Raw genomic sequence first — 25,885 nt, 5'->3', positions numbered from 1 at the left:
TTGGCCCGCGACAAAAATGAGTTTGACACCCTTGCTGTAAAGGGTTTAATTCTGGAACCATTGGAGATTGACTTGGCCTGTCAAAAACTTAAAACCATTTCCCCTGATGAATCTTGCTTTGGCAGTGGGTTTTGTGCCGTTATCTTGCTGCATAATGAAGGAACTCCCAATCAGTTTGGTTGCATATTTCTTTTGGCAGACAAAATGTTTTGTGGACTCCTGAGTTCATTTTAGTGCTGCTAACCTGTTACATCAACAAATATTAATGAGCCAGTCCCAGAAGATGCCACGCAAGACCAAGCTTGTGTAAGGTGAATGCAGAATGATCGATCATCTTATTAATTTTACAACAAATAACAACTGAGCTAAGCTACAGCTTGTATGTTTGGGATCATGACCAGATAATTTCTTTCTCTCTGCTTTAGCCTTACCATTATTGTGGTAAAGTTTTATCTTTCGCTCATCGTTCATTAAAACTGTCCAAAATTGTGCAGGCTTGTATCTGTACTTTTTGGCATATTCCAACTAGGCCTTCCTATTCTTCTTGCTAATGAGTGTTTTGCACCTTCTAGTGTACTGTAGCAGCTGTACTTTAGGTCATGTTCATAACCTTTGCTAGTGTCTTCTGAAGGTTGTTACTAATGTCTCTAACAGTTGTTTGAGGGTCATTCTTTAAAGCTTTCAAAATGTTTCTGTTTTCAGCAGCTGTTGTTTTCCTTGATACCAGTTACTTAGTACACCAGCATTTTAGTTCTTCTTCAGGGCACTACAAATGGTTGTATTGGCTATGGCCACTGTGAGTGCAATAGCTCTGATTGATTTTCCATCTTCTCAGTTTAACATTTGCTTGCTTTTTTCCACACTTTGACAAGCTCTTTGTTTTTCATGTGGTTACACCTATAACCAGTATGAATAAAATCATCAGGAGAAAAACTCAAATTTGAAACTGATCGTGGACATTCAGAGCTATTTTTTTTAAAATAATCAAGGTAATAAGAGAAACCTGGGCAACAGAAGCACCTGTTATTCACATGTTCCAATGCTTTCACTCACATAAAAAAATGAGTGGGTTCAAACAAAAGGTGTTATCTTCTAAAGATTTATGATGATTCAGATGTAAATAAGGCCCCAAATCTTGTCATATACCAGTTACAGTGACTCAAATCTTTCCTACGCCACACAACAGAGAAAGGACTGGGAGAAGGAGCCCATTCAGACAATGTTACAGACACACAATGGAAATAGCAATAAAAATAGCATTGCGAGGATGATCATACATATTTATACATACGTATACATAAAACTTTTTTCCACTGTGACTTTGTCAAGACAGGTCAGCCTGAGTTGACACTTAAACTGTATCATAGTGGCAGGATCTAATGTAAACTCAAAATCTACAGTAGTCTTTGTTTTATTTATTTTTATTCATTTACTTTCACAATGCAACAAAGTAAATATAATAAAATAACCATAATCATAGGAAGAGATTGTGCTTGTGATACCAGAAAATCCAGTGGGGTTTATAAGATCATCTCACCTCTTTGTGAATTTGAAGCTAAAGACACATACAAATACAAAAATAAACTGCATGCAGTATACAATGAAAGTAAGGAAATTAAGAGAAAAATGTGCATTTATTGTAGCATGTATGTGAGCGGGAGGGTGTTTGCGAGGTTTATTCTGAGATTACATTTGAAAGTATTTAGTGAAGTTGACAAGATTTGAAATTTGAATATATTTGTTTCATACGAGCCCCCCTGTACCTGTTGTTTCATACGAGCCCCCCTGTACCTCACAGATCTGACCGTTGACCCACTGTTGTCTGTTTAAGTCACTTTAATTACCCAGAAGATCAAAGTAAAAGACAACACAAATCTGCATGAATAGTTCAGTATAGTACTTGAAATCCAATTTTAAAGTGCAAGCAGAATCACCAATTTAGCACATATAATTTGTAAAGGTCGATTTACAGTCAATGAACAGTGATGTTTATCTTAAAATTGCTCTATCTTCATCACGTTCTCCTATTTGTAACAAACATCCGCTATTATATTTTGCAGAGACGGTAGTGGCATACATAAATCATTGCAAAGCGTTGCCAGTAATAGAACTGTTGGTCGGGGTTTGCAATCGCCCCCCGCCCCCTCACCCCTCCTCGCTTAGTTTAAAAAAAAAAAAAAAAAAGGCCAGGGCGCTCCCAACCCGCTCGGAAGTGGACCTCTCTCACATTTTTACGCACAAGTTTCATTCGGAAGCACAGCAGCACTGCAGGTTTGAGATCAAGGTAGGAAGAAATACTTTGTGCACCATGGAATCTGGAGCCCTTTGCGATGGGACAACAGCAGCAATGCGGGGAATAGCTGTTGATATTTGTCGCTCTGCTAGTTCCATGTAGATCTTGCATGCTTGGTTATCAACTTGTAATTAGCGCTCAAATGTTGTGTTCTCCCCACAGTCTGTAGAAAAGTAAAATTTCCCATTTTTACTGAAATATTTCTGTTGAAATGGTCTGTTTCTACTCACCCGGTGTGTGAAATTCATTGGCAGCCGTCTTAATGAACTTCGTATAGTAGGCCTAGACTGTGTTTGAGCGATCGAAAATCCAAAACAAGGTTTGCACGTGTGGTCTTACGTGAACGCGCTGCTTCTATCTCGGTTAGGGTCAGCTTTTGAGAAAACACCCAACAATTTAATGCTCATTCCACCTGACTGTCCAAAGAAATTACGAACTTTGAATACTCTTGACACTTGTTTGGGTATTTTTAGATCTTCCTTCACCATAGTAAGGCTACACAGCAAGGGGCAATGTGCCTTTTAAACTGAGCCGAGATCTGGTAAAATAGTTTTGTACCCGCTGCGCACAAAGCCGACATTGATTCCCTAAGTGGTACTGCAGCAGTGCACTTTCGTGTTCCACCGTAGTTTAAGGTAGTGAAACAGATGTTACATATATTTTAATGACATGAAAATCACTACAGAGACTTCTAAATTGTAATACTTTTCGAATGGAAACTGCAATTAAAGGTTACATTTTTAAGTGTTCATTAAATAAACACTTGATCACAAGTTGTTTAAAATAGGAAATGCATTGAATATGTCATGTGTGGCTGGGGTTTTAAAAGCTTACTGTCGTTACAGCATCTCCATGCTCCATGCTTCTAAGATCAATAGACAAAGCTCTTTCTGAAATTTGTCACAACTATCTGCTACCTCTTTTACAATCCTGGTTTCCATGAGAACCAAGAACTTGTGAAATTAAGGCTACTTTAAACATTTGAGGCAGGACTCTCAACTGTTTAGTCACCCTGACCAGGTATTTATTTTATGAACCACATCTAGCCATCCAACTTCTGAGCCGCTTATCCTCACTAGGGTCGCGGGATTGCTGGAGCCAATCCCAGCCGTCATCGGGCAGGAGGCGGGATACACCCTGAACTGGTTGCCAGCCAATCACAGGGCACATAGAAACCAACAACCATTCGCACTCACATTCACACCTATGGGCAATTTAGAGTCTTCAAATAACCTACCATGCATGTTTTTGGGATGTGGGAGGAAACCGGAGTGCCCGGAGAAAACCCACCCAGGCACGGGGAGAACATGCAAACTCCACACAGGCGGGGTCGGGGATTGAACCCCGGACCTCAGAACTGCGAGGCAGACGCTATAACCAGTCGACCACCGTGCCGCCTGAACCACATCTATTAAGATAAAATGTCACAAATGTAGACAGTTTAGTAGACAACGCAAATATACCGCTACCAGCAGCAAAACAAACAAACAAATGACAGGAAAAGCAAAATAGAAAACACCTGGTCTTCAGGAGGCACTCTGATATAGTCACATCACTTAGATTCTAAACTTTGTGCTGCTTGCCTACCCGTAGACAGTCTTCATACGAAGAAAACATCCGTCAAATTCACGTCTTGTGATATGAGAGTTCATGACTTAGAACGTCATGCTATGTGTGAGCTGGCCATGTAAACTTTATGGTTTATGTTATTTATTATGTGAGCTGTTCAGGGAGCAAGCGATCCAATGATTTGTTGCGTCATAATGTTTTTCTGTTTCTCTACTGTTCGTAAGCAACTGATGATTTTTGCTGTGTTATTGTTTTCCATATTTCCCTGTCTGCCTTACATTTTGTCTGAATCTCACGTGATTAAATATGAACCATAGACTTGTAATCCCCATGGCACCCAAAAATAGGCCTAGAGAAAACAGTATTTGGCAGGCTGTCAAAGTTTTTATGTCAAATAAAGACTTTTGAACTATTAATATGTCACAATTTATCATTTCCACAGGTCAATAGAAACACTTGGGTTTTTGTCTGGAATCCAACTGGAAAACCATTGTTGTCTTCTACCTCTACACACAAAATGAATGCACAGAGAGTTGTTTTGTGTTTGTGTTGGGTGGTGTTGTGCATGCGCACTTGCCTTACCCAGAAGGACTGCACAGGTGTGGACTGCCCAGATGTACAGAACTGCATTGAAACCATCCTAGACCCAGGTGCCTGCTGCCCCACCTGTACACAAAGAGGCTGCTCCTGTCAAGGTTACCAGTACTACGACTGTGTTCAAGCAGGCTTCCGCAATGGGAAAGTCCCAGAGGGAGAATCTTACTTTGTGGATTTTGGAAGCACTGAATGTGGTTGTCCCGAGGGAGGAGGGAAGATAAGTTGCCATTTTATCGAGTGCCCTGAAATTCCCCACAACTGCATTGATATTTTACAGCCTGCAGATGGATGTCCCCAATGTGGGCAAATTGGCTGTGCCCATGGCAACAAGAAGTTTGAAGCGGGACACACCTTTCAGATAGACCAGTGTCAGTTTTGCCACTGTCCAAATAAAGGGGGTAAGCTAATGTGCTCGCCTATTCCTGGCTGTGAGCTCCAAAGTGTGAATAAACCCACACAGGTTTCCACCACTGAGAACACCAAAGCTTCGAAAGACACTAACAGCTATACCTCCGAAACCAAGTTAGTGCTGGAAAACACGCTCCCACTGTATAAGCCAGATCCACCCAATTTTGGCACAGAGGATTATGACTACTCACAGGCTGAGCTGACATCTTTCCCGATCCCAAATCTGGCCCAACCGACTTCAGTTCCATTCGCTTACCCCGAGACAATCTCCACCTCAAATGATGACAGAAAAAAGGCGCTGAGGAATCAACAAAAAAAATTTGAAACAGAAAAGACTACTGAGGATGATGACATGCATAACCAGGATCCATCAAGCACAACGACTCAAAAAGAAACATCAACACTTCGAACAACAACAACAACCACACAAAGAGTGACACTGGAGAACCACAGACAACAGCAGATAAGTGAAGGAAATGGCAGTACAACAACCGTGGTGCAGCACATGGCACACAACATGGATGGGAGGCACTTTAGCGACCACAAACAGAGTCAAGGTAGTCGTATCAAGAATCATGATATGCTTAATTCTGGCAGTCTTAATGGACAAGAACAAGTCTCAATGGACCACAGGCAAGCTATTGATGAGGAGGATCGGGGCTCGCAGCCCAAAATCCAGCTCCAGCCCACCAGGATAACTCCCTTCAGGATGAGGGAGGATGGCGAGCAACCCCAAAGACAACTTCAAAACCTCTCCAACTATCAACCCCAGGATGTTGATAGAGAGGTAGAAGGTAAGTGTTTTTTCCTCTCTCCATATCTGTTGAAAAATATGACATGCCGATGAGTTAGCACTTACATACAAAATACAGTGTACTCATTTGGTCCCCCAGCAAGGACAATGTGGGGTCGCAACGATTGTGACATATTCATATGACACATACGTTATCTCACATCCTTTCTTTTGAGGAGGAATTCATAATCATGCTACTCAAACTGGGAGTGGTTCTGGAAAAGCAATACAATTGTGCATGAACAATGTGTTTTCCTCAGATAGCATTTATCTAACTCTGACTAAAGTGGAAAGGATTTACAATCATGAGTAGGGATGGGAATCAAAAACGTTTTGGGGGGGAGAACCGGTTTCCTAGGAATAGTTTATTTCGCTTATCGATTAATCTTTTGTCACAGTGTTACTTGGGAAATTTAGTTGATTATGCTTTCAAGTTACCCTGTTGAACATGTAATAGTGTAACTATTTCAATTGCTTTCTCAAAGTAATATAAAAAAATACATTTGATTACATTTTGATTGTTCGTCTATGGCTGCAACTAATGATTATTTTAGTAATTGATTATTCTGTCAATTATTTTTTGATTAATGGTGAATCATTTGAAGAAAAATGTCCCTCCTTTAATCAAAACCAGGATGTTATTTCAAATTGACAATGTTCATGATTGCTTTCCAAAGTACAAGAAATTTGCAAATGTCTTATTTTGATTAAACACAAACAATCAGTCTTTTTTATAATAAATATAATTATTAATATATACTGCTTTATTATTATAATAAATATAAATACAGTGGAACCTCAATCGAGCGACTAATAGGGGCGGGGAGTCGTCCGATGTAGCCGATTGTCCGTTACATTGAAGCACTTTCTTTTGAGGCCGTATGCACCCATATTACTGATTTTTTTACTGGCCTTAAAAGCCAAGTAAAGTACAAAGTTATTGTAAATAAATATTAAAAAACTTGAAAATATTTGAAAGTTTCAGATTTAATCCAAGTTTACCATGCCGGTGTGCTTGGTCATGGTGACATGATTGACATATAGTACTCATCATAGGCGAGTCGCTTTCATGAGCCGTGAGAAATTAGTGTGCTTCCTAGTTATAAATCTGTTGCCAAAGGCAAACGACTTGACAAAAAAATTTTACTGCACCAAAAATAGCATATTCCAGACTCCAGAGACTTGTGTTTTGTATTCCTCAGAGTTAACACCGCAGCCATGCCGCTCTTTCTCTACTCTATGTACAATGGACAATAGATATAACCATCATCACATGGTTGCCACGTCAATGCGCCACATTCAACGTTCAACGTAGGCACTGGAGGCACGTTTTATTGAATTGGATCTAGTAATGTTCAAACTGTATCTGTGACCTGGAAATACGTTAATCCCATTCTCTGCCTGCATTGCGCCACGGCGCCAGTGAACAACAGTAGCCAATTCTGGAACTAACAGACTTTGTCAACGACATTTTAAGTGGCAAATAAAAATTATTTTTGGACACATTGTTCAGTCCCGATGGTTCGTTTTATCCGATATCTGTTATCTCGGGGTCCGTTTTATCGAGGTTCCACTGTATTAATATTTAGTGTTGAGAGGCTGAAATTATGACAATTTGGAATTAATTATTACTTAATTATAAACAAATTTTATGGATTAATTTGATAATCGATTAGTTGTCGATTAATCTATTAATCGTTGCACCTCTACTTTTGTTAATTTTGAATGAATGCACCAACAGGACCCTTGATGCTTCCTCTAAAAAAGGGGATTAAAACCATAGATCATTATTTTGGAATTAACCACATATTTGTACTTTATGTCAGTCAAAATGTCAGTCAAACTAATCGATTTCACCACAAAGTTGCGCTTCGTACGGTGGCCTGGAAGTGCAAAACAAATATAACAATTGTGAAACACTTTTACATTTCAGAAGACAAATGAAAAAAAGGAGAAACCTTTACATTTCAGAAAACAAATTAACAAAAGCCAAAACACTTTTACATTTCAGAAAACAAATGAAAAAAAGGAGAAACTTTTGTATTTCAGAAAACAAATTAACAAAAGCCAAAACACTTTTACATTTCAGAAAACACATTAACAAAAGCAGAAAGACCTTTAGGTGGCACGTTGGACGACTGGTTAGAGCATCATCCTCACAGTTCAATCCTTGGCCCCGCCTGTGTGGAGTTTGCATGTTCTCCCCGTGCCTGTGTAGGTTTTCTCCGGGCACTCCGGTTTCCTCCCACATCCCAAAAACATGCATTAATTGGACATTCTAAATTGCCCATAGGCATGACTGTGAGTGCGAATGGTTGTTTGTTTCTATGTGCCCTGCGATTGGCTGGCAACCAGTTCCGGGTGTACCCCGCCTCCTGCCCGATGACAGCTGGGATAGGCTCCAGCACGCCCGCGACCCTACTGAGGAGAAGCGGCTCAGAAAATGGATGGATGGACGAAAGACCTTTACTAAAGACGAAACAAATTACAATTGAGACAAATCGGAAAGGGAACGTCCAACTTTATTAGGAATCCAGCGCATTTTCCTGGAAGGACTCGCCCTGCTCCAATATTACTGACTCCAGGACACACACCGCTGCACTATGATTGGCTGCTGTATCCCTGTAGAACACGTTCTACTGCTTCCACTGCCAGACGGTAAAAGAAGTACGTGACTTATTAAGTGTGGCGACGTTAATATAAATGCCATTAACCCTAAAGCCTGTCGAACACTGTGCAACGTGGTCGAACCCGACTGGACCGAACCATCGCATAAAAATAAGAGTTGCCGACGCACCCCCGCATATTGAAGTATTTTTCACATGGAGACCCTGAACAGCAAACCTGTATAGGCGTTTGATGCTGTATATGCATGTACTTGATCACATTTCTTAAACCATAAAAAGAGAGGTTAAGAGTTAAGGAAGAAGCAGATTATTAAAGAGATGCTGGCGAGAATTAAAGGGAAAGTGGATATTTGAAAGGAAGCTGTCAGCTCCATTCATTTGAACATACATCCTGGTCACAAACTTCGCTTTTTCATGCACAGGCACATTATACATTATGAATATAGGTTAGTATTGTTGTGAAATAACATTTGATGCTTTACAAACTATTTATATGGCGAGAGCCGAGGAAAAGCGGCGGCACGGCTCACAAAACCGGACATGTATTTTCACCGTAGGGGAAAGCGTCTGTTCATGCTGATTGAATGTAAACTGGGATGTTAAGATGCCGTGCAACGGAGATTATAATTTTGAATCGCGTCAAAACGTGGGATTTCTAAGAATGTATGTGAAATGGGACGTTCCCTTTCCGGGTTGTCTCAATTGTAATTTGTTTCGTCTTTTGTAAAAGTGTTTCTGCTTTTGTTAATGTGTTTTCTGAAATGTAAAAGTGTTTCGGTTTTTGTTAATTTGTTTTCTGAAATGTAAAAATGTTTCGGTTTTTGTTCATTTGTTTTCTGAAATGTAAAAGTGTTTCACAATTTGTTATATTGTTTTGCACTTTCAGGCCACCATAGGTTCATATTTGGAAAAAATTGTCGTGTTTAAAATTACGGCAGAATGGCACATGACCAGAGAGAGCCAATCACAAGCGTTAGCTTTAGAAGAAGGAAGTGATATGAAAAAAATAAATAAATCTGTGCTTTTGCAGCTATTTTTCAAATGTAACAAATCCGGCCTCGCCTGCCGAATAGTTGTTTGTTTATATGTGCCCTGCGATTGGCTGGCGACCAGTTCATGGTGTACCCCGCCCCCTGCCCGCAGTTAGCTGTGATAGGCTCCAGCATACCCCCGACCCTAGTGAGGATAAGCGGTGTAGAAAATGGATGGCTATTACGTGATCATTAATTTCATGCAATTTTAAGGAAAAACACTATATCGGGATTAATATCATTATCGGGTTATAAATTATATAAAACTGTGTCCATATCTCATAGCACTATGCAGAAACATCTTTTGTAAGTTCATATCATATATATTGTATATTATGATAATGACATCAACGATATCATTTATCATTGGTATTGTTTCATTCCGTCACGCAAATGAGAATCGATAAGGGAAACAATAAGGAATTGGATTGATAAGCAGTATTGATTAGGGAATCGGAATCGCTAAATACTTCATTTCAATTCATCATCGTCCATTCAACAACTCCCATCCCTATTTATGAGCTTGGTAAATAGGGTGCAGTATAAACCAGTTGAACAAAAACCAGTTAAGATTATTATCCTTCTAATATGTACTATATCAGATATTGCGTAAATGTAGGATTTCTTTGAATCCTTCATATGATTACCAGAATGTCCTTCAAGAATACAGCTCCCTCCATCTCCTACGGGCAATGAGATAGAAAGCAATATGAGAGTGATGCAGTGTTGAGAGTATGACTTGTACTGGAACATCGACATTTGAGCACCACCATCCAGAACATGGCAGTATGCAATACTATTCCTGGGCATTTAATCCCTTACCAGAAATCACATCTTGTGTAATTGTGTATAATGCACAACGATATCATTCTTGACTGAAAAACTTTTATTTTCTTTGGCTAAAAAGAAATTGCTTTAGAATTCTAGGAAGTCTTTTCTATTTTCTCCTTCACCTACTTTAAATGGTCTGATTTTTGTCTGGGCCTGTCAGACCTCCTTCTTTCAGCACCTGCCCTCTGTTGGTATGTATAATATATTTTGAATGCATCTCAGAAGTGTTTCTGTGGGGGTGAACTTGCTGAGTTGTGTCAAGTTGGTTCTGAGGTGTTAAGATGAGAACTGAAAGTCAGAAATGTTCATTTTTATTTGAGCTCTCTTAGGGAATGGTACAGACCATGTCACGCCCGACTCAAGTGTGAGCTTTCCATAGTACACTAGTGCATGTGGATGGAGCTTTTCACAAGGATATGGATTAAACAAAAGATTTATAATTACTTTGTTATTTTCATCATCAATCAGGCATTTTAGGAATTCTGTGGTTAGAGTCACACTGAACTGTACTGTATGTGTTCTTTATCATTACCTTATATAGATCTTTTTTGGTATCATGGCAATATGTGATCATTTTAGCATAAGAGAGGAACCAAATCTCTAATTCGGATCTTAAGATGTAAAGTTTAGGATACTCTGCATTAGACAACCTTTTTAATCAGCCTATCAGCCTACCATGTTCTAAAATAAATGTTTCACTCTCAGCAGCTCATTTGTTCTGTCCGTCCAAACAGATGCAGACTGTGCTCAGGGGGAGAGAGGGTTGGGATTGTTCATGATTTCTTATGCTGGGCTGGACTTTGTATAGGATTGCTTGGCTGTTGTACCTGCATGTGGCATACTGTAAGACCGGTGTGATGAATGCAGCCACTGGAGTGACTTGATTGCCAGATACAACTCAGTGTTACTTAGAAAGCTGGTGTGATTACTCATCTCCCGTGAGGTTGCTACTTTCCCAACCTTGCCAGTAATCAGCTCATCTGAAGCTTACATCCACATATGCTCACTTCCTAATTACTTTTTCACTTGGATACCCACCATCACCTTCAACCCGACCAGATCATTGTTATACTCTGCTACGCAGAAGCACCACTTGGCTGAGGCTTAAATCTCGGAGGTTAGGGGGGGGGGGGACCCTCCAAATAGGTTATTAGCATTGTCACAAGATGCAGCATGTGAGAGTGAGCTTGACAGATGTACTTTCTGAAATGCAAGGTGAATTCCAGAGTCGACCTTAGCCAATGTGTCACCACCGAGAACATCAACGAGGGCGATCTCGGGTTGAACTAGGGTGTCTTCCAGATCATTTACAAGAATTCCAGTGAATCTGCCATCCACAAAATGTCTTGCCTCAAAGGAAGCCTTGTGTACTTGTCATGTGCTGCATGATACTGCTCAAAAACTTTGCTCCAGACACAGAAAACCTTTCGTTAAACAGACACACAATGAAAAGGCAGCTGTATGCAGATGTTAGCAGACTCAAGATACTCAAATATTATTTGTTACATGAATAAAATAATCAATAACACACTTCAGTTAGGTTCCTGCTTCCCAAAATCAAGAGATCTGTTGCTTTGAATGAGCCTTTCTTGCTTTCTGGTTTGGAAGCAGACCTTGGAATAGACGCAGCTTACAGAGGAAATGGAAATGATTTTGTTTTTAGTTGAACATGCGAAACCAATTGAATGTTCATTTTCTAAGATGTTGAGCTATTGAAAATGATTTCAACCTGTGTTTTTGAGAAACATAACCAAGCACATGCTACAAGAATTTAATGCACCATTCGTCTTGACAGCGTGTCACAGGTTTTCATCCAGCCTTAAAAGGCACTTGCTTGCGCCAGAGTGTTGGCTCCTGGCAGTTAAGTCTCCTGTAGCATTGCGCTAACATCTGTTTGCAGTTTGTTAATTTTTTTTTTTTTTTTGTCTGAACAGAAATTTGTGTGTTAGCTTAACATTGTGCTGTTGTCATGGAATATATAACATTTGTTGGAATGGTATTGTGTCAGTGCTCTAGCATTTTTTGGAGTATAGTGTGTTATTATTTGTTAATGCACATAATAATTTAGCTGTGTGGTAGACCCTGTTAGCAGTTGATTAGCCTTCCTTCTCAGTGTCTCAACTGTGCAGCCACATTCCCACTAGCTTCCTGGTAAATTGGTGCAGCAGAGGCAAAACAGTAGAGTAGTGATATATTTGGCCGTCTCTTTCAGAAACAACACATCGAAGCAGAACATTGCGGTGCAAATTCGCACAACCAACTCTGCATGCGTGGCAATGTCATTCTGGCTCTGTTACAGCGCTTGTAATACCGTAGGAGGGTTTGTCGTGTCATCACCAAGTGGTCAAGTGGTGTGTCAGTTGGCAAAAAGACTGTTCAATGAATGTTGGTAGTCTTGTTATCGGCTGTACATACAGATTTGTTAAGAATGATCCTAAGAGCCTTTACCGCATAACCAAAGAATCCTCAAAGCCCGTCAAAAGCTTTGGCAGCCATTAAGCGAGACAAGTGGAACCTACTGAATGACTGTGTTTGCTTTCGACACTTTATATAATGGTAAGCCATAACATAACTTCATATGATTTTGTTTTGCAGTATAATATTATGATATTAGATGTATTGTTCCGATTAAATCTTTATAATTTTCAAAGCGATGAAAGATTAATCTCACATTAGCTAATAACTTGCATCTCACTTAAAATAATTGATGCATGCGTTACTTTTGGTGAGATGTCACCTTTTATAGTACACATACTATTGTATACAATTTATGAATATGAGCATAAAGCTTTTACCAAACATGCAAATACAAGTCACGTATCGAGACGTTTCACCATCTGAAGATTCTTCAATCAACAACTGAATGATTAACACTATGTATCAAGAGACTTGTAGGCATTACATCTTTTGTGTCGGCCCGTATTAAAAGGTGTCGATCAACTACACTGCCTCAGGTTAGGCCAGGTGGACAGATTCGGGACCTATTTGTATGTAATTGCGTATTGATCAGGCAAATCCTAGTTGCCACTGTTGTTCAGAAGCTTTACTGCATATCTTTGCTTGGCATCAGCTGGCACAAACTTGAATACTGCAATAAAAAGCAATGACAACTAAGTTTGTCAGCCACTGTTATAGGAAGCGCTAGGTGTTTCTGACAATCAGTTTTTGCGCATGCCTACAATTAAGTCACACTCCTCTTCGGTGACTGCGCCTATACATTGAAGAATGGCAAATTAAATGTACATATATACACACACATATGTGTGTGTGTGTGTATATATATATATATATATATATATATATATACTATAGTGTATATACAGGAAGTCATCGAGTTACGACGCACTTGACCTACGGACGTTTCGACTTTACGACGCCCGTGCCTCGTCCGCCATTTTGTCCCAGCACCATAGTGTTTCTGCTTAGCTAGCGCATAGTGCTTGTCTGTGTTTGTGCGGCGGGAGTATCTTTGCCTTTTTCGCCCTCCTTTTTTCACACTCTCAGCAGTAATGGTAAGTACAGCATCTTATTTTTTATTTTAACATATTTTAGTTTCTTTATACGAAGTGTTAACCTTTCCTGCTACGGTCACCTGACCGTGGTCAGGAGACGCAGGGGAGACGCTTTCTACAGGGCCAAGGTTGTCCTCCTCGGGGTTAACTCCCTTCTCTCGTTGCACAGCTGAGCTTGGTGGCGGCAACAATAAAGGCATGAAGCACCGATTTGCTGCTTTTATGGCTTTATTAGCTCCTCTGCACATTCAACGTCAACGGGTCCTCCGCTAATCGCTACTCTTCCCCGGTCGCCGTCACTACACTTGCTACTGTACACACTCGCACCGGCGCGCACTCCTTCCTCCTCCGCAGTCCCGTCTCACTCACACATCGACGCACACGCCCACACACACTGAGCTTGCTGTCACAATCACGTGGGACAATACCCGTAACAGAAGTATTTCGCCGTAAATTTCGACTTTAACGGTGAAATCCGACTTACGCGGAAAATCGTGTAGGAACGGAACTCGTTCGTAAATCGAGGACTTCCTGTAGTATAGTAGTATAATAGAGAAAGCCTTCTGTGACCTGTGGTAAGTGAAACTTTATATATATCCATCCATCCATTTTCTTTACCGCCTATCCTAACTAGGGTCCTGGGCTGCTGGAGCCTATCAAAGCTATCTTCGGGCGGGAGGCGGGGTCCACCCCGAACCGTTCGCCAGCCAATCACAGATTATATATATATATATATATATATATATATGTATAATTTCATTTACCACAGGTCACACAAGGCTTTCTCTTTTATAGCTAGTACAAGAGTAGTACATGAATATGTGCACTACTCTTGCCCTCACTATTAAAAGAGAAACCCTTGTGTGACCCGTGTGTTAGGGAGTTGATGCAGCGTTGTTGTGTGCTATTTGAAACATAAGGAATCACAGTTTATCCTTGTCATATTCTTCAGGCTGCAGGTGAGTGAAGCGGTAACTTACCGCAAGGAGGTGTAATTGTATTGGGGGTTACAGTGTGCAACCACCAGAGCCTAATGCAACTCATAATATCTTGCATCAACTTACATTAACCCTATCATAAAAAAAAAAAAACAACAACAACAAAAAAAAGATGACATGATTGTTGGCTAAGCATCTGAAGGAGATGAATACTTAGGTTGTCAATCGAAACCCAAACTGGTTTTAGTGGAAATGAAGTCATTCAAACTGTAGAGCAGTCCTCCCTGTTATGTCAGAGCCACCTGTTGGACTGTGATTATGTGTTTCAGAAGGCACAGTATCTCTGTAAGCACAGATGTCAAAGGTGAAAAGAACTTTGTCACCTTCTTACATTTAACTGTAAGCGCATACTGGCTATATACACAAATGCAAAAATGTTTTTGTGCTTTCATATAGCACCCATCCGAGAGGAATGGATGTCATAGGCCCTCTTGTTAAAATGTTAGATTTATTCTACCCACTCCAGCTGTATGGTAAATCACTGCTAATTCCGCAAAACACAAGCCTTGATTAGTGGCAGCATGTGGCAGGCTTTATGACACTCCAGACATGTTGCGAGCTGTACCTGTTGCTTGTTATTCTACCCACATATTTTCCAAGAGGCTGATGTCAATGATTTGGATTTGGACAAGAGGCAGGTATGTGGTGTACTTTTGACGAATAGACAGATACGATGACAGGCTTGGAGAAGAAAGATGCTCCTCACCCTAGCCTCAAAGGCAAGATTGTCGGTACCCTTCCGTTAAAGAATGAAAAACCCAGAATCATCACTGAAATAACTTGAAACTAGTGAGAGCTGAAATGCATCATGCCAAGCCACAATGCTCCAGGGCAAATGTTCTTATGACGATTGTGGGTTTTTCTTACTTCAACAAATAGGTACCAACAATTTTGCTTGTGCCAGCCCATGTATACAAAGAGAAGAACACTCTACTGCTGTGAATTCTCGAGTGAAATGTCCTGTCCAGTGCCAAAAACTGAACGTTAGAGTTGCAGGTCACAGGTCTTTCAAAAGGATAAGACACAAACATCGTTAATAAAAACAAGAATGGCTAAAAACAAAACACTGCACTATTCTGAAGAGTCCTTTTAGAAATACCTTTGGACCTCTGCAGAAGAACTTCCCTCATGAATAGTGAGCTAAAATACCTGTCGAGACATGCTCGAAATCTCACATTGAGTTTCTGAAATTGTTTGATTGCAGAAATTTCCTCAAAAGGTGGTGCAATAAAATATTAATTTAAGGGTACTGTCATTTTTGTCCAGGTCGTTTTTACTATTTTTTTTTAAAGATTTGAAGACCACAAAAATAAAACAATTCCTGACTTTTATTGGTTAAGTTTCAGTAAATTCTTATTATAACCTTTGTCTATTATTTTTGGTTTTCTTTTATTAACAGAGGAGTATCAACAATTTTGTCATCCTGTGCAATCCAATATTGCTCGAGATTACTACATGGTTATTCAGGTTAAAATAGTTTATTATTGTTTATCCAGCCATTGTTTTGGTAAGATTCTGCACTTCTCTTCTTTGTGTATGCTTTTAACTGTCAATGGATGAAACTGAAGTAAGGCTCACTTAAGAGTTGATTACATCAAATTTAAATAACACAAATGGTAGGAATAATAATTAAAATGTGTGTTCTTGTTTGAGCTACATATACTTTGGTTCAGATAGGCCTTATAGATCAGTCATTGGACCACAGGTAGATTTCTGTAAATTATGTACACTTCAGTCACTCTGAAATTGTGAGTGTGTCATAAACGGAACAGAGGACGGGACCCAAAATGCACGACTCCAATACAAACGGACAGTTTCGAAACAGAGAGGTTTAATAAACGAGCAGAGGTCGGTACACAGGCAGGCAATCCGAAAAGGCAACAGTATCCAAAAAACGTGAGGCAAAGAGGTAAGGTCAATAATGAGAACAGGGTCTAGTCTTACTATGAGTCGGTGACGTGGAAACAAGGAATGCTGGAACGTGACAACAAGGTACAACAAACTGGCGACCAGAAAGAATGAGACAGGAGGTTAAATGCGTGGGGTAATTATGGTAAACAAGGCACACGTGGGGAAGATGCTCTCAGGAGCAGGTGTGTACGAGACAGGGGGAAGACAACAACCCTAACACACACCCATGACAGAGTGATTGCCTGGCTCCTATTATGTAAACAAGCAAGTCAAACATAGGCATTCTTACAAAAAAGCGGGTGTAGAAGTTTAAAACTCTAGAACAGCCCCAGACAGTCTGAGATGATAGAGCTCTTTTTAAAGCAATTGCAATGTGATCTTTTTGGGGGGGCCAGTTTATGTTTGACATTTCCTCCACCCCTAAGAGCCTCTTAATAATAAACACCATAATTAGACAACCACATTCTGTATTGTTATTTACATGAAGCATTGATAGTACTCTATTGTGGTTCATTTTGTAGACATTGGTGGCGTTGATGTGGGCTCAATTCGCACTCAATCTCTCATTTATAATCGCCCTGTGATTGATTGGTGATGAGTCCGAGGCCTACACTGTGGGAATTCAGATGGTTTCAAGACCAATTCCTAGATGGTCAAATCACTTGGCTGATTAAAGTCTGGTTGGGCATCATCAGTTCAGAAATTGAAGCAGACTTCATACTATATTTTCCAAAGTGAGTCTTTTCCCCTCCCTCCTCTGGATAAAGTCCATGTACAAATCCATCCATCCATCCATTTTCTGAGCCACTTCTCCTCACTAGGGTCGCGGGCGTGCTGGAGCCTATCCCAGCTGTCATCGGGCAGGAGGCGGGGTACACCCTGAACTGGTTGCCAGCCAATCGCAGCCATGTACAAATCATGTTAGGAAAGGTGTTGTTGCATGTACAGTATAGGTGCCTTTGTCTCCCGAGTGTTTGGTACAGAATAGCTATAAGGCACACATAAAAGGTTAAGCACATTGTTTTGTTTTCAATGTTGTTTTTAGCTTTATCAGTCCACAAATGGTGAAAAGCCCTTCCTCATCTTTTTTAGTTTTGACAGTTGACAACAGTTTGTCGAACAGCATCAACCAAAACATACAGTATAGTGTGAGAAGTCAAATTGTGGCTCTCCGTCACGCTGTACTGTGTGAGCACCTCAATAGTTAGGTTTCATTTTCCATCGAAGATGCTTAACATGTACAGTGCGAGTTGGAGTTTATAAAAAAATATGACACACTTCAGTATTCAGAAGACAGTCAGACTTCCCCAGTTTAAGGCAGCAGGGATAGGTTCCAGCCCTTTCCATGGCCCTGAACAGGATATGCAGTACAAAAAATGGATGTACTCTATGTTTTGAAACTTGATCCCCATTTTGGTCAAGCAGTTACTTGACAGCTAAAACACCATCAGCCATATATGTTCCTATAAATGTTCATGCTTTTTATTGCAATGCCTCAAGACCTATTTAAATACCTCTCCAGAAAGTGACCAGTAGTTGTTAGTTCATGGCCACAGTTCACCCTTGGATGTCAGAAATTCTTGATGTATGAGGTGAATGTGTAGCACAGTATGACTTAGAAGAGAAAATGTTGATGAAGCGCACACCTCCACCAGAGCCTTACAACCACATAACATTGTTGACACATACTTACTATGGGAGGTAGCCATCTATTTTATATACCGCTTGTTGTCATTAGGCTTGCGGGTGAACTGGAGCAGTTGCTCATCTGTAACGACTTGGTCTTGGAGCCAAAGGGCCAACTTTTGAGTCACGCTGCGGACCAAATATAAACATGGCGATTACTATTTGGAGACATGCTAGGGTGCTTGATGGCTACTTTTGGGGTGCCCTTGAGCAAGGGCCTGTCACCCATGCCCCAGCTCAAGAGGTGCAGCACTGTTTGCACGCCACTTTCTGAATCTCTCCTTGCATGATTGCATGTGTGTGATCTGGTTTTCAGTGTGCTGTGCAAAACAAAATTAACAGCACTGTAAATTGAATTTCCCCTTGAGGGATTATGAAGCGTATAATATCAATCCATCCATATTCCGTACCGCTTTTCCTCAATAGTGTCGCGGGTGTGCTGGGGTCTATCCCAACTGACTCTGGGAGAGAGGCAGGGTACACCCTGAACTGGTTTCCAGCCAATCGCAGGCATAATATATGTATTTTAAATAACCAAATTAAATTCACACCTTTATACAATTTAAAGTTTTCTATCAACCCAACATGCTTGCTTTGTGGAATGTGGGAGGAAGCCAGAGTACCCAGAAAAAACACAAGCATGAAGAGAACATGCAAACGCCACACAGGAGGGTCACAGCTGATATTTTAACCGGGAACTTCTTGACTCTTATGTCTACTGGATCTGCTAACTACTACTACACAGAGGTGCCCTACGAGAGGCAAACACTTGAAAGCTTCCTTCCTTCCTTCATCCAAAAGGTGACCCCGAATAAGGAAAAGCTGAGAAGAATAAGAAGTACCGGTAATGATTTTTAAAACAGGATTTAGAGCCGTGTCATCACATAAAACATGATTCATGAGGTTTAAACAGGGCCAATTATTGTGTCATTGTGTATGAAAGATTTTTTACATTATACGTTGCCTGTCAAAGGCACCAGGGCGGCTTAGCTGAAAGCTGGAACCCACTGCCCTGTCAAAGCATATTTTCCCGGTAAACTGGATAATGTGTTTTTGCTCCGTCTGCTCCTTGACCCAGTTTGAAAGGAAGAGCTAATGTGTTACTCTTTCCTCTGCTCCTGCGCTGATTAGCCCAGATGTTGCAAAAAGTACAATTCTGCTCTGAAAGCAATTTCACCAGGTTACATGCTTCTCCGAGTCAAGTGAATATGAGGGTTGGGGAAATCTGAGAGAAAAATGTGCCTGTTAGTCTTTGAGTGCACCATCGCCAAATACAGTACTAACTCTTATTAACTGTCTGCAAACATGACATTTACAGCCACATCAAAGGTATCTGATGGATTTTACTGATGCAATTCAAATGCATTAGGCACCTTGTTCCAGCTGAACTCCTATCTGAAGCACTGAGTGAGAAATATGTGGAACTGTGTGTTTGTTTCACAGTGTCAGTCATGGAGCTGGTGGAAGTCTGCTGTAAGACTGGGGCAAAATGGGCTTCAGTTAATGTTCACTGCAATAACATGGAGCCACCCACTATAGACAGACAGTCCATCTGCTGGTGAGACCATCATTAGACGCCCCACGCATGTTTTCACTTCATTTGAATTTACTCTGTATAACTTTCACTACGTATACTGTATTCTTAAAGTTGGTTTGAGGGGTTACATTGGGATATGTGCCAGCATCTATAGAAAATGGACAGATTTATGCAAGTTTATGTCCTACTTTTCGTATGTGTTTTTCTGTTACCAGCAAAACCCAACATTACAGTTAATCCAGATTAATTATTTAATTATGGTCATTATTTGGATTTCTTTCGTAACATAAACTCAATAACTCAAACTTACTCTGGATTCGATATGACCCGAGGAAGAATTTATAGATAATTTTGGAACCTACTGTTTTTGATTACATTTGGCGTCTAGCATTATCATAACCCAAGAGTGAAATGATTACCGGTAACCTTTGTTCATGATTGTGATCTGCATCCCCTCTATTGTCTGTAGTATTATTATTTCAATCCACTGCAGGCAAATTTAGCTTTTATAAAATCTCCTCAATTTTCTCAGCCAACTGTATGTTAGCAGTGCCTGTGGAAAGAATATGCAGCCCACTCCTTGCTCCAGGGTCTCAGTCTCACTCCGTATGTCTCAGCCGTCTTTTTCTCCGATGTGCTTTTTCTCTCTGCCAGGACGTCTCAGCAACAATGCTGCCTCGGCTCCCTGAGAGAAAGCCGATGTCTGGCTGGAATCAGTGCAGCTAGAGCCGAAGATATGTGCGTGGAGGATGCCAGTGATACATGTGGGCTCAGTTCCTACAAGGCAAGTAGCTGTGGCCAGATGCAGCAGCAGAGGACAAACGCAGGTCCCTGGGTTGAAAGTCAAAATGTAAATTCCCAAGTTAGGGCCAATTCCGTCCAAATTAGCAAATGACAATTGCATTAGTCACAGAAGAATTGAAGCCATAGTTGGGAGTCAGTTTCTTAAAGCCGGCTTCTCCTCTGATGATTACAGCGCTAGTGCAAGTACTTTTTCAATTGCCTTATTTAATTTGAACAAATGACTGAGAGCCAATCACAGCTGAAGATTCCCAATTTCCCATCAAAGCTTTGCTATTTTCAAAGTAGACCTCGGGAACAATTGTTTGACCTCTTCGTAATTACAGAAACATGTTCAGGAAATGGATGGATAAATATACGTTGTTAAGTTTAGACATTTAGGCTTGATGCTAATTTATTACTCCCTATTTCAATAGTATACCAGCAGAGCAGCGTCTATGCTCTTATGTATTGCTATCAAATCACCATTTGCCACCATTATCAGAATCATGTAGATGTACTGTAGTCCTTTTAATGCTTCAATGAGGTCAGGGATTTCTTGACCGAAACATTTTCACAAAGTATTGTTAAGTATCTGCGCTTTTCCACACAGTTTCTATTAGCTCTTTCCTAGATGGATTTATGAAGGAACCCTTTGATAGAACAAACTGTTAGTTCGTCGGAAATTGTGTTTTCACCTATTTCTACATTGCACAGTATTTATTTTAACCACACAATGATCAAAATAAGACAAAGATAACATCGTTCTGTGGCTGGAACGGATTCATTGCATTTTCATTCATTTCAATGGCAAACATTACCTCCATTTGCGAACGTTTCAGTTTGAGAATGTTGTCACGGAAAAAAAATTATTTGTGACCCAGGCAGTATATCAAACTAGCAATGTCAGAAGATTTTCTAAAAGTAGAAGTCTGTCAAGCGGCACCGTGTGCGACTGGTTAGCACATCTGCCTCACAGTTCTGAGGACTGGGGTTCAAATCCCATCCCTGCCTGTGTAGAGTTTTGCATGTTCGCCCTGTGCCTGCGTGGGTTTTTCTCCACGTGCGACAGTTTTCTTCCCACATCCCAAAATCATGCGTGGTAAGTTGATTGAAGACTAAATGTGAAAGGTGTGAATGTGAATGCGAATGGCTGTTTGTTTATGTGTGCCCTGCGATTGGCTGGCGACCAGTTCAGGGTGTACCCCGCCTCTTGCCCGAAGATAGCTGGGATGGGCTTCAGCACGCCCGCAACCTTAGTGAGGATAAGCGGTACAGAAAATGGATGGATGGATGAAAGTCTGTCAAAATGCTAGGTTTGGTTAGAATGGCCACTTCGACCAGAGTGCAACTCACTAAGAATTTTGTAAATCGGATGATGGGTTCCGGAGAGTCTTTTGTGATGGAAATAATGGCCTTTTTGGGACTGTTTCCATATGATATCACCTATAGAAAAGCTGGTCTAAAACTGCCCTCAAATTAAAGCAAAACGGTATATCTTATTTCTCAACATATCTCCTCACCCGTTTTGTTTCCTTTGCTACTCTGGGGAACCCCTTCTCCGATTGGCTGACAAGTTTCAGTTACAAATATCCACCAGTAACTTGTACAGGCCGGTATTGAGACTTCTCCAAGTTGGTGCGCAAAATTACCGTGACATTTCACATGCCGACACGTGCCCTAAAAACTTGACTTAAATAGCGCCAATGGAACATTATATGTGTGAAGAGCAGTGCTGGCAGTAGAATAGGTCAGGTACTTTAGTGATCAATAGTTTCTTATCAATTGTTATGGAGGATTTTCGAGGCGTTTGAACTGCGCATTCCATGTTTTTTTTTTTTTTTTTTAGAAAATTCCACAAAGAGGAAGGTGAGCACTTGTCAGGTTGCTTATCAATCACATCAGTGCATAAACATTCTGTACCGCACATGTAAAGACTGATTATGACCTCCAGGAGTGCTGTGACTGCTGCTCTCTGGGGCTGAAGTTCGGCCGTGAGGGTCATGAGTGTAAAGCCCACCAACACATGGGCCTCCACTGCAGACACGTTTTCTTCTTATGCTGTGAGGGGGTGGAGAATTGGGACGAGAGTCATGACAGGTGGCATGCCGTTAAAGAGAAGCCCACTCTCGGTGCTACTTCACCACCCAAAAAAGGTAAGGACAGGAAATGCAGACACAAAAACCACTAACCCCAATGTGCTAAGGCATTGTATACCTCATTCTAAAAGGTGAAAGCATTCAATCGATGCACTGCTGGAAAAAAGTACTGGTTCAAACCAAAGGTAATCTGTTTTCTTGGCATTTAAAAGAGGTCACCCAGCATAGGTGAAAAATAGTGTAATGGCCTCCAAGAAAAAAGTGCAATCGTCCTGTTCACCTTGCTTGGTTAATTCTAAGAGATTGAGTACTGTACCTGCCGTAGTTCTCTGCTTTGCTCGTGCAAGTTTTGCCTTGGTCACGGTGTTGTTTATTGCTTTGAGGCTGAAAACTCACTTTGTTCGAAATCCAAATAGTTTTATTTCTATATAGTAGAGCTACTATATAGGCCCTAGAGCCTATATATTCGAGCAAAGATACAGAATTCCATTGTGGATGTATACACTAGGATGGCAAGATACCGTTATTGTTATTTTTTATTTTAATCAGATTCTATGAGAGGGACTGCATATTGATGAATAGTTGTATAGAAAATACAAAAGTGTGTGTTAGTAGGGCTGGTGTATTATTGTGTGCAGTTTATATTTTACAGCAGTGCATGTGGCAAATCCTCAGGGGATACTGTGTGTTCTTCAGATATATATGTCTCTGTGTAAGGTATTATGTTGTATTAAAAACTGTGTGCTACAGTGTCTGACAGCCTTTACCCGAATGAGGCCTTCTCTATCGGAGAAGAGAGACACGGGGAGAATGCGGTGGAAGGGCCTATTGAGGTGCAAGACATGAATGAGTGCCTGATCGATGAGGTCAACATCTGCCACCACAGATGTCTAAACACACCAGGCACTTTCCACTGTGAGTGCTTCCCAGGATATGTGCTGCAAGAGGATGCTGTCTCTTGTGCAAAAGGTAAAACTTTATATGGTGCGAGTAGATGGTTTCAATGAAGCACATGTGCAGGAAGTGTCAATCCTATCAAATATGATTTACAGTCAGCGTTCCCGTCAGGTCGAAAACATTTGATCTCATTTCTCTGCATGTTCGCAGTGTATTATTTCCTTGGTCTCTTTTGAGTTCCTTCCTGTCTGCAAGCCCCGATACCACCTAATAATAACTATTCAAATCACATGCTAACATCCCTTTCCTGGAATGATGGCCATGCTTCACAAATCATGGCTGACAAAAAGCTTCGCAGTCTTCAATGAAAAATATTTTCACTGGTTGGAAAATCTTGCACAAACTGAAAACAGGAGGCCCGCTCACATGTCCAGTATGAGAGGTATTTGCAGATAACACTGTATGGCTTCGCCTCAGCGTACCAGACTTAATCAACAACACTTTCGCCAACACAAACCTGTCTCAACAGGATGCAAAATTACAGTCAAGGATGGGGCTCACCAATAAAGGCACATGTTTGTCTGTAGGCAATGCTTTTTCCTGCCGCACCTTTACTGCTATTGCATATTTTCCTATGGCTGCCAGCCTCATATCCTCAAATGGAAAAGTCGAAATAGGTGTAAGCCTTTAACTAAGGCAGTGGTAGGCAAGGCAGGCTTCTTGATTATAGTGTAATCCCTTGTGCCTGTGATGAGATTATTCATGTTTTCACAGACACAAGAGATGAGGAGAACACACTGAAGGAGGATGACAGGCAGGGGGTGGAGCCCACCACCTCTTTTCCACCAACCACCCAGCCCTTGGTGCCACTCAACCCCTGTGAAGGTTAGACAGCTTCATGAGGGGAGAGGGAGACTCAAGACCGAGCACTTTCAGTCATTCTTACATCCAAATTCAACACTAAACTGTGCATCATGATGTAATTTAAGATGACGGCGAGAGAAGCTTGGAGCCTGACATGCGATTGTTTCAAGCTCCCAATTTCCAGTATTTAATTGCAACGGTCAAGGCTGGATGTTCTTCGCTCTCTAACTTTGCTCTACGATAACTATAATAGTAACAGTATTTTGTGTCTGTTGACCAAGACAATGGAGGCCCACCTTACTGTGAGTTTAAGGAAGCAATGAAATATGACCTTTAAAAAAGAACAACAGGGGAATGGAAATGGAAACAGTTTTGTCTGCTGCACAGGCGAACAAGGTTGTCCTGTGTTCCAGGGCACATTTCATGTGATCTTGCTCTAATACTTGCAGGAAACGGCCCTTGTGACCAATATTGCTTCCCGGAGGGCGGAATGCCACATTGCTCTTGTTTCCCAGGCTTCTCCCTCATGGCTGATGAACAATCCTGTGAAGGCAAGGCACATATAACACTGGAAACATTTTCTGACAGCTCACCAGGGTAGAGTATTGAGGTTGGATACAATCACAGTGCAATGTGGTGTGCAATTTCTCCTCTCAATTTTGGAACAGTTTGGCTCCAGTTGAGACAAGATTCCTGGAATGCCTCTTGGTGATTTATCTCTTTATCTCATCAGCACCTCAAGATGTGCAGAGGAGATACAGCTTTAATCTCTTTTACTCCTGGCAACACACTTTAAAATCAAAAAATAATACTGATTGAAATATATATTATGTTGTTTTGTTTCATCCCTGACATTAGTTTCCATCACAGGGATTTAAGAAAAACTGTGTTACCATTGTATACATCTGAGTTAATAGTAATATTTGCACATCCCCGTTGCCTTCTTTTTGCACACTTTTCTTAGTGGATTGGCTTTCTTCACACTGACATGTTTATCCTCTGCTCTTTTTCTTCTGTTGCAGATATTAATGAGTGTATGTCAGTGCAGGCCTGCCAGTTGAACGAACACTGCATAAATACTGCAGGGAGCTATGTCTGCCAGAGACTGATCACCTGTCCCCCGGGATACCAACTCAACGGAGACTTTTGCAAAGGTGTGCCACACTTTTGTTAGCACAAAGTAGCAAAATAGTATCGGGCAAGGCACGTGTTGAATTCAGAGTGTAAATAAAGCACATTGAAGAGAAACTATTAAAACCGATTGTCTGACCATCGTCCCAGAAGGGAATCATAAAAGGCATCACTCCAGCTTGGAGCTTCCTTGCAGTTTCATTTTAGCATGAAGAGCTGCTGTGCATATCCATGTAGGGGACGCGTCCCAGTGTTGAGGTGCAGTAATAATTCTCATTACTTCCATGCACCATAAATTTGTCCTGTGCAGCAGTCTCATTC

General features: G+C 40.9%; 1 protein-coding gene across 1 annotated transcript in view; it reads left to right on the top strand.

The window, feature by feature from the left end:
• Nucleotides 1-2,198: 2,198 nt before the first annotated feature.
• The window catches only part of fbln2 (fibulin 2), a 37,074-nt gene continuing 13,387 nt past the window's right edge, over nt 2,199-25,885 (top strand). The window contains 9 exon segments of the mRNA XM_061688760.1: nt 2,199-2,284; nt 4,305-5,661; nt 19,700-19,814; nt 20,448-20,577; nt 22,528-22,729; nt 23,423-23,641; nt 24,344-24,454; nt 24,883-24,984; nt 25,456-25,587. Of these exon segments, the coding sequence (XP_061544744.1) occupies nt 4,380-5,661; nt 19,700-19,814; nt 20,448-20,577; nt 22,528-22,729; nt 23,423-23,641; nt 24,344-24,454; nt 24,883-24,984; nt 25,456-25,587 (2,293 nt within the window). The 5' untranslated portion in view covers nt 2,199-2,284; nt 4,305-4,379.

Source organism: Phycodurus eques, chromosome 1 (assembly GCF_024500275.1).
Source record: "Phycodurus eques isolate BA_2022a chromosome 1, UOR_Pequ_1.1, whole genome shotgun sequence".
NCBI lineage: Eukaryota > Metazoa > Chordata > Actinopteri > Syngnathiformes > Syngnathidae > Phycodurus > Phycodurus eques.
The sequence above is the reverse complement of the archived record's forward strand: the minus strand, read 5'-3'. Positions and strand labels throughout refer to the sequence as shown.